This window comes from Martes martes, assembly GCF_963455335.1.
Source record: "Martes martes genome assembly, chromosome: 3".
NCBI lineage: Eukaryota > Metazoa > Chordata > Mammalia > Carnivora > Mustelidae > Martes > Martes martes.
Genome location: NC_137890.1, coordinates 2,693,040 through 2,703,307, shown reverse-complemented (window position 1 = coordinate 2,703,307; position 10,268 = coordinate 2,693,040). Strand labels below are relative to the sequence as shown.

The 10,268-nt window shown below is 49.7% G+C and overlaps 1 protein-coding gene across 1 annotated transcript in view; it reads right to left on the bottom strand.

Annotated features, from left to right (window-relative positions):
* Nucleotides 1-5,563: 5,563 nt before the first annotated feature.
* The window catches only part of COL4A1 (collagen type IV alpha 1 chain), a 132,339-nt gene continuing 127,634 nt past the window's right edge, over nt 5,564-10,268 (bottom strand). The window contains exons 51-52 of the mRNA XM_080798539.1: nt 8,571-8,743; nt 5,564-6,933 (exon numbers count right to left, since the gene is read on the bottom strand). Coding sequence (XP_080654665.1) covers nt 6,852-6,933; nt 8,571-8,743 — 255 coding nt within the window. The 3' untranslated portion in view covers nt 5,564-6,851. The remainder of the gene's footprint in view (nt 6,934-8,570; nt 8,744-10,268) is intronic.

Genomic DNA, 10,268 nt, shown 5'->3' with positions numbered 1-10,268 from the left:
CATTCTCTTCCTGCCCAGGCGTGGCTGCAGTCACAGGAAGTGTGCACGAGGTGAGGCAGGTGAAGACCATGACCACTGGAAAGCAATGGGGAGGTCACAAGGAGGATAGACCTTGACAAGAAGACTGCAAAGCTGTGTGCAAATGCTTGGACTCGTCTTGGTTCTATGCAGACAAAGCTCTGACCCTAAGGAGCATGGCAATGACATGGAGGACTGACAACTCTGCCCACACCCCGGGAGGCACAGGGGCCATCCATGCAGGACAGATCCGAGTGGCACCGCAGAAACAGATCTGACCCCGGAACCACAGACCATGGGAACTAAGCTGGAACCTGGAGGCTTGAACCTGACCAGATCAATGTCCTGCCCCAAACAGCAGTATTCCCCATAGGAGAAAGATATAAATCCACAGGTTCAAGGGTTCTGCGAACCCAGTCCATGCTAGACATGTCATAATCAAAAATGTGAAAATTGAAAAAAATGAGAAATCTTACAAGCAGCCAGAGAACAACACATCATTTATAGGGACTGATGCTTCAAGCAGGTGAGGGTTTATGGCCAAGTGTGCTGTGTCCTGGAAATGTGACACTCGCCCAACCTTTTGTCATCTCTGCTATCTATGATATTAATCGTCTAAAGAAGAAGCTTCCCATAACTGTAACGGTTGATGCACAAAAAGCATTTGAGACAAAATTTAACACCCCTCATGATAAAAACTGTCAAGTATAAAAGCATCTATATAAAAACCTACGGAAAAAATTATCCTTACAGTGAAAGATTAAATGCTTTTTCCTTAGGGTCAAAAACAAGGGAACTATGTCCGTGCTTCCCGCTCCTATTCAGCATTGGACTGGAAGTGCTAGCCGGTGCAAAAAAGCAAGGAAGAAAACAAAGTGGGAACTAGAGTATGGAAAGGAAAGAATAGAACTGTCCCTATTCATAAAAAACCTGCTTGTCTATGTAGAAAACCCTAACAAAGTTATAAAAAATCCTCCTGGATGGGGCGCCTGGGTGGCTCAGTCATTAAGCATCTGCCTTCGGCTCAGGTCATGATCCCGGGGTCCTGGAATCGAGCCCCACATCAGGGTCCTGCTCTGCGGGAAGCCTGCTTCCCCCCTCCCTCTGCTGTTCCCCTGCTTGTGTTCCCTCTCTTCCCGTGTCCCTCTCTGTCAAATAAATAAATCATGTTAAAATCCTCCTGGAACTATGAAGTAAACTTGGCAATGTCATGGGATCCAAATCAACAGATACAAAAAAATCAATCGTATTTCTATAGATTAGGTATGTACAATTGGAAAACAAAAATTTAAAAATAATCCTACTTTCAATGGCTCTGAAAAATAAATATGCAGGTATGAATCTAACCAAAATGCACACAATCTGTAGGCTTAAACCTATAAAATGATCATTAAAACATCAACAAAGATCTAAATCAATGAAAAGACATACAGTGTTGTTGGAATGTAAGATTCAGTATAGTAAAATTGATCATTCTTCCCAAAGTGATGAATAGGTTTAATAAAATTCCAATCAAAATCACAAAAAGGATTTACCGAAAGCTAAATCTCAAATGTGTATAGAAAAGCAAAGAAATTAGACTAGCTTCTGAAAAGGAAACACAAAGTGGGAAGAATCACACCCATGTGAAGACTTAGGTTAAGCTAAATTAATCAGGCTTTAATTTAAAGCTAAATTTAATCAATTAAAGCTTAATTAATCACTGCATTGATGAAGGCAGTCTTAGAGATCAATGAAACAAAATAGAGTCCAAGAAATAGGGTCACAGAAAGCATTGGCAATTAGTTTTGACAAGTTATAAAATCAATTAAATGAAGAAATGGTAGCCTTTTACAAAATCTGAACAATTAGATACCTATATGTGAAATAAGCCTTAATCTAAAACTTACATGTCATTTAAAAAATAAGTCAGAATGGGTCATAGAACACAAGTATCCATGGCCAACTGACATTTGACCAAAGTGTCGAGACTATCCAATTGGGAAAAGATCGTGTCTTTAATAAACAGTGAAAGACAACTGGAAATACATATGCCAAAGAGTGGAATTGACCCCCAATCTCTTACAAAAATTAACTCAGAGTGGACCATCGACCTAATATAAGAGCTAAAACCATAAAATGCTTACAGGAGAACATAACGGGTGAATGTTCATAGCCTTGGATCTGACAATGCATTCTTTGCTATGACACGAGCATGAGCAACACAAGAAAAATAGATAAATTGTAATTAATCAAAATTGTAAAATTTTGTGCATTGAAGGACATTATCAAGAAAGTAAAAATATAACCCACGAGGGAAGAATATATTTGCCAGTCATGTATCTGAGAAGGGTCTAGTACACAGAATAAAGAACAGTTACCAAAAAAATTTTTTTTCAATGGGCAAAGGACTTGAAACTTTTTCTTCGAAGATACATAAATGGCCAATAAGCACGTGACAAGATGCTGAAGGTGATTAAGAATTAGGGAAATGCAAATCGAAACCACAATGAGATACCACCTCACACCCAGGAGAATGTCTATGACCCAAGCCCGGAAAATACAAGGGCCGGTGAGGATGTGAGACAGAGGCACCGGCGTATGGTTGGTGGGGTGGAGAATGGTCCAGCTTCTGTGGAAAATCATCTGATGTCCCCTCCCAAACTTAGAGTGACCACAGGACTCATCAATTCCGCTCCTCGATGTAGACTGCAAAGAACTGCAAACGGACTGGAAGGCACCGGCACGCAGTGTTCAGAGCTGCACTGTTCGCATACGTGTATGTTTCTCCCGGTGGAAGACGTCAGACACGAGGTCACCCACCGAATCACCGCACTGCGCGGAACCCAGAGTCGGAAAATCCGTAGTCCAAAAGCAGACGGGGGGGCCAGGGGTTGGGAGTCACTGCTGGATGGGCTCTGGAAGTGGAGAGATGAAGATAGAGGAAATGGAGTAAATTCACATCGTAAATGTACTAAATGCCACTGAATTGTTGACTGAATCGTGGCGAGTTTCGAGTTATGTGGATTTCACTGACTGAAAAAATTTAAGACTGGATCCCAGATCTAAATGTCGTCAGTAAAACCATAAAGTGTTTAGAAGAAAACAGGAGAAAAAAATCTTTGTAACTAAGGGGTAGTCAAAAAGTTCTTCAACATGATACCAAAAGCATGTTGCACAGAGAAGATGCGGACATTTCATTTCAAAATGAGAACCTCGAGCCGACGAGAGAGACTGGTAAGAGGGTGAACTTGCAAATCATTTCTGTAGCCGGTGACTTGTAAGCCGAGCATCAGAGAACTTCCAAAACTCGACAGTACGCAAAGAAACAGTTTTTTACCGGGAACCAAACTGAGGGTTTTAGAGGGGAGCGGGGGTGGGGGGGGTGTGCGGGGATGGGCGAGCCGGTAGCGGGTACTAAGGCGGCCACAGACTGCGCGGAGCGCTGGGTGCTGTACACAAGCAAGGAATCACGGAGCACCACAGCACAAACTGATGATGTGCCGTATGGAGACCAGCGTGATAAAAACAATGTGAAAAAAGAAACAATTATTGAAATGAGCAAAACTTCATCGATCCTTCCAAACAGAGGAGGCGCTGACGGCCGGAAAAGGTACGAAGACGGCCCACAACGGGAGCCGCTGGGGCAGGGCAAACCAGGAGCACGGCCTCGCGCCGCTACAGGTCACAATGACACCCAAAACACTGCAAGTCCAAACTCGGAGTGAACGTGCTGCTCTTGGAGCTCCCGTGCGTTGCTGGAGGAAATGCGAAACGGCCCAGCGCCCCTGCACAACGGTCGGACGGTGGCCACAGTGGCAAACCCACAGTCACCCTGTGACCCAGCAGTCCCAGTCCCGCGTATTTACTCTGAAGAAACACAAACTTACGTTCCCACAAAAGCCCGAACGTGAAAGTTCCTTCTCTTTCCACCATCGACAGAAACTGGCAATAGCCCAGATGTCCTTCGATGGGTGACCGGACGGAGGGCGTCCCGCTCGCGGAAGCCCCAGCAGCAGGAGGGAGCGCCCCACTGGCGCGCAGAGCAGCTCGGAGGACGGCGGGTGCGCCGTGCTGAGTGCGGGCCGGGCCCAGGGGTTGCGCGCTCTGGTTCCGCTCTTGAAGAGACGAGGGACAGAGAGGGAGGTGGGTGGTCAGGCGCCGGGGGTGGGGGCGGGGCGGGCCTCCCCGGAGAGAGAGCTGGAGGGGCTGTCTCGGGGCGCTCTAACCCTTCTGGGGACCGACTCTGATGACGCCTCCGTGAACCTCTATGTATGTTGCAATTCATGGAACTACCCACCAGCGTCCACCCATTTTACTGGAGGAGGATTCTAAAAACAACACGTAAAACCTGCTCGAATAAGACCCAAAATGCAGAGGATCTGAATGCCGGGATTCAGGTGTCATCATCTTCTTTGTACTTTCCTAGACACACCAGCTGTGTCTAGTACCCAGTGATGTATAAGAAATCGCTTGTATACATAGAAACAAAATGCTCCCAGATGGCGGCCATAGGGGGTGCCCCGTGTCTGTGACTTCAGTAGGAGTCAAGCCTGATGGCTCAGGGTTCGCTCCTCCTGTCCTCCTGTATAGTAAGGAAGGCAAAGGAAACTTCTTGCTCAGTTTTATCACAGATGAGTGGTGGGTGGGAGTGGCCGAAACCAGACCCGGAGTGAGGTTTCCGGCTCACGCACAGGAGGTCACGTTCACCCACTGTCCCAATCTGTCCTAGAGACAGCTCTGTCGGGTGCAATAACCAGGAACACCGCAGCATTTAGAGCTTTTCCCGGAACACGCAGTATCGCACTCATTCCCCAGGGGTCATGTTTGATCAGGTGTAAACCGAAACTGAGATCAGGAAAAAGAATCCGCCATCTTCTTTCCAGCTTCAAGTCAGACTTGAGCTCCAGCCCGCCACCCATCCTTCACACAGCCATAATCTCAGTTCTAACCTCTGCCCCCACTCATTGAACCCGCTTTTATTAATTCTTAATATTGTGTTTATTTATTGGGGAGAGAGAGAGCACACAAGCAGGCTGAGAGGCAGAGGGACAAGCATGCACCCCGCTGAGAACAGGGAGCCCAACGCAGGACTCGATCCCAGGACCCAGGGATCATGACCTGAGCTGAAGGCAGATGCTTAGCCAACTGGGCCACCCAGGGCATCCGTGAAACTGCTTTTAATGACTGGGTGTGTATGTTATTCATCTGTTTATCTGCGTTGTTCATCTCTGTTTATCTTGTATCTAATCAGGATGTGGCAAGTGGCAAATCCTTAGTTTATATACAGTGGACAGAGGGATGGAGGGATGGATGGAGGGATGATGGCAGCCTGGATGGACAGAGGGGAGGGAGGGAGGAGGAAGGGTGGGAGAGGAAGAACCAATCATCTTCCTTTGCAGTAGTTTCTGTAGGTGATGCCCAGTCTGGCTCTGTCATTTGGAAGAACTGCAAAATAAGTATGATGTAAGGTGGGCAAAGCTTACAGATTTACTAGTGGCTTGTGTGGTAACTTTTAATGTTTCTGTGGCAATGCTAGCAACAAATTAATAAAAGCTTAATTTTTATACAAATAGTTTTATTACAAATTTGAATTTTTAAGAAATACACAGTTAAAGAAATTACATAAAAGGCCTTAGTAGTCTTAAAACCATTTTTGGAGACTTGGGGTGCAATGTCATTTCAGGGACAGTGGTCACTTCTGCTCTCCTGCAATCCGTCCGCTCCCTGACGCCTGCACAGCGCGCGCGAGAGCAGGGAAGCCGCGAAGGCGCTGCCCTATGGGACACTGAGACTAAGATCCTGCGGGGCTGTTTTCCACTCCAGGCTACAGAATGAGGAATACAAACGCAATGAAGGCCTTTTTACGGTTGCCGGTTTTGCAGTCAAGTCATTCAGTTGTGATGAGTGTTTAAAACCCTGAAGATGCTTAATACAGAATAAAAACAGTAAAGCTCAAAGTACACGCTTCACCGTAATCGACACCACGCTCACGAGCCTGGCTTTTGGCTTTGGCGACACACGAGTTCTGGGTTCGAGGTGAATGGTGAGAACGGACGTTTCCATCCAACACCCGAGTGTGTTAAAAATCTACGTGAAAGGACAACACAGTCTTTCCGAGGAAGAAACTATGTAAGCTTTATTTTAACAGTGGAAATGAAACAAAAACTTGCCCTGCCTAATTGCTGACATCTATATAAATTACTAAAATATATATATATTTAATTTCTGCCTACTTTTGGACCATCTTTATTCCACAGGAAATTCGTGACTTCTGCAAAAGCAGCTGCTTAGTACCACACAGAGCAGAGAAACCTCGATTTATGTTTGGGGGGGCTGGAAGGTCCGGCTGCTGAGCCCACCGCTCCACGTGCGGCCCTGACACACGGTGGCTACGTGGCCGCTGTTTGTACAGACCCGGCTCGACAGGGACACAGACAGACGTCCCTTCCGGGGCTGAAAATGCAGCTGCTATGATACAGAGTGGAAACGGGCTCTCGAGCAGAACGGAAGCCCCCGCACACCTCCTAGCACCCTTTGGTTTTCTGATGGAGTTCTCACGCTACACATCAGTGCACTGGATTGTAGGACAGAGTTACACTTTTATTTCATCACAAGTGCCATCTGGTATGTCACTATGACAGCTTATCACGGTCTTTGTTTCTCCTTCAGCAAGTAGAGGCCACCGAAGCAGGGTGTGTTAGTTACGCAAATTCCTATAAGGCACTTTACGGTTTTCATACTGGGCAGTGAGGTACACAGGATATATTTCTAGGGTTCGTTGCTGTTAAAAAATAGAAGGGGAAGAGGAGGGAGTAGCACCATGTTGTACGTTAGCGGAGGGCCGGGCGTCATTACGTTCTCCTCATACAGACTTGGCAGCGGCTGACGTGTGTGCGCAGCTCCCCGGCCTTCAAGGTGGACGGCGTGGGCTTCCTACGGGATGACAGAGAAATCGGCTGTTGGCGCCATGGCTCAGCGAGGCAGACCAGGTCCTCGGGCCTCCCCCAAGTCCCGGAGGTCTCCGAGGGGTCAGATGGGAGGGGGCCCGAGCCCGGGACAAGCGGCGACCCCGGCTCGCCCTAGTGAACAGACACCTTGCTCGGTGTCACCTGCCCTCACGATGTGGGGAGGGAGGCACACGATCAAGCGTACCCCCCATCCCTGGCCCTGAGGATGGTGGCCACCCAAGTGCGTGCCGGGGAGGGCACGGAAACGGAAACAGCCACCCCGCGTCCACTTGGCTCCCCACTCTGAGCCACACCCACTGCGCCGCCCTGCCCCCTCGGCCTGTCCTAACCCCTCCCGCCTCGCTCCTCCACCAGACCATAAACTCCGCCAGCAGAGGACGATCTCTTCTCCGCAACCTTTCACACACAGAGTAAGTGCTCATTAAACACCGGCCGAATGTGTAATGAACAGCGAATCTGGAATAATTACTAGACCCTGAAATGCTTCTGTAAGCTTTTGTTGGGTTATACACAGTAGTCGGATTGGAGGCCGGAGGGCAAGACAGTTAGTAACTCAAAGGCATCCTTGATCCTAGAAATTCCACCTTATTTGACTGTTAGAGGCGTGAAGGCTGAAGTTGGCACTAAACAAGTTCTATTAAAACGAAAGTAGCCATATAATCAAAGTAACGTCCTAAAATTAGGGCTGCTGATTTTAGCAACTTCTGTGAAAATCTTAACCACCCTCTGATTAATTATTTGAAATAATGGGATCTAATTTTTCAGTTCATTGTGCCAGGCTGCTGGTTCAAAACAAACAAACAAAACCAAAAAACCAACTCATGATCACCCATTAACCCTACAATGGAAGCCCCAGGACCTGATACACTCAAGTACTCAATTAGGTAACTGATGGTGAGGCTCTATCCCGAGAGTTGATGTCAAATTTCCAGTTGCCTGGAAAGTCTCATTAAGCTACCAGTTAAGTACCTGGTACTGTTTTGGTGCTTAAAATACTACACGTCTAGAGAGTGTTGCTTTGCCTTTCGTGAGCTCACTTAGGAACCTGAGACAGGCTCCCAGAAGGGCTCCGCCCCACTCCCCCCGAGAAGGCGTAGATGGGAAGGCGCATCTCCAGGGGGAGCGGTACTTATGTGGGCAGCGACCAGTCACTGCTGGGGCTCGTGGGCCCCGGCGCCCGGCCCAGCAGGGGCTGCACAGAGGACAGAGGGTTGGTGGGCGCCCTCTCCATCCCAACTGCGCCGGGCTCCGCGGCAACGTCGGCAAAGCCAGCAGCCCCCGGGGCAGTTGTGTCAGCGGTGAAATCCTAATGGGGAAGAAAAGGAGGGTCTTCCCTATCGATTTCAGTGCATTTAGGCTGAAATCAACTCTGATTTTCATGGGCCTACCAGTCTGGCCACATCCCTCCGAACTTACGCACACACTGGAGTGAGCACCGCGGCTACCACGGGAGCAGACGCTGGGCTCCGACCCCGAGCGACAGGGCTGGTGCTCAGGACCACTCACGGAAGACCCAGACCTAATCAGCGCGTGCCAACCCTCCAAGACTCTGTGCCAGGGTCACACGGGTCCCAACGCCGCAGAGGGGCCCTCCCGACTTACTTGAACATCTCACTTCTCTCGATCGTGGCAAGCCAGAAGCTGTAAGCGTTGGCGTAGTAGTTGCACGTCCCGCGGCCGTGGCACTCGATGAACGGCGCGCTCCTGAACTCCTCCAGGCAAGAGCCGGGGGACGCCAGGGCCTGGCCGGAACCTTCAGCGCCGGCGCTGGTGTGCTGTGGGGTGGACGCGAGCCGTGAGTCAGACCCCTGCCCGCTGACCACATGGGGCCCGGCGGTGCCCAGTGAGGGGCCAGGGTAACCCCCGGGGAAGCCTCGGCAGGTCACCGCGAAACACACGGGTGCCCACACTGCCCTCCGCCCACAAGCCGGCCCCTGCTCCTCGCGGGGAGCATGGCAGCCAGACCCTGTGCCAGAACCCCGCCTCCGGTCTCCCCTGACCGGACAGGGACCACCCGCGGGCATCAGGAGTTAAAGAAATGCTGGCTTTGCTCCTTATAACATCTGAAACGCTGAAACTCCTCTAACTCGGGACAGAAGAAAGAGCCCAAATGTGTAAATGGCGCTGGAACCAACCGATGTGACATCAAACTTTCTAATCAAAATCGGAGACGATAATTAAAACCCTGCATTTGCTGCATTCAAAGCTATGTGTCCTTTTACAAGGTAAAGAACAATCGTCAGTTACCTTTCTCTGAAAAGAGAGAAAATTGAAATATTTATTATTTCAAATATACAAATTATTGTAAGGCCCCTGGGTCCAATGGGTTCAAGGACAGACCTGCGCGCAGGAACTGGTCCTTCATCAGATGAATGACCCCAAACGAGAGAAGACATTCCAAAATCGCCACGAATACTGGTTCAGACATGAGATTTCAGAGCCGTAAGAGCACTCTGAGGACAAAGCTAACGCCCTCCATTTCCAGAAGAGGACCAGAGGATGCTAGAACATTCTGGATCGGCCCATGGTCCCAGGCAAAGCCGAAGCAAGTACAGGGGTCTCCAGACGGTCAGGCCAGAGCCCTTCTGGGTCCCCAAAAGCCCCCATCGGCTGGGAAGTGATGGAGAACTCTCTAGGACACCACTGTTTTGGCTTGTTCTTGATTTGGGGACATTGGGAGCAATCATGGTTTCGGATCTTTGTCGTGGGGACCAAATGCTCTCCTGAGGTTCTTTGCTCCTTGGGCCGGGAGCCACTTCTGTCAGAAGGAGGTGCTGTTTAGTATTTCTTATGATCATGGGGTCAAAAGATTCAGCCCGTCTCCTCCCTGCTGCTGTCCTGATCTCTACCCTCTAGTCTGCTCTGGCTTTCTTGATAAGCAGCCACAGCGCAGTGGTTAGACTCACAAAGCCACTGCCGCGGCTCCGCGGGGCTGCCGGCTCTCACGCCCCGCTGAAGCCCCGCCCGCCCAGGACACCCCACGGCCGGACTGGAAGCGGACGCGGCGCTCTGAGACCTGCTCTCCCGGCCGCTCCGCTCCTTCTGCACTTGCCGTCCCTCGTGGCAGGAGGAAGCAGTTATGAAGCCGCTTTCCCGTCAACAAACAGTGGGCTAACGGTCATCCGGGGACCAAAATGTCCCTGTGGCCGCAACTGAGAGGGTGACCTGATGCGGGTGGGTGGGGCTGTGCTGAGGCCAAAGGCGGCCGCAGGCCAGTTCCTGCGGGTTATCCGCTCCCACCTGACTTGCCAGTACAGAGCTTTCACACATGCAATCGCTACTCAAAACGGGGGTGACAGA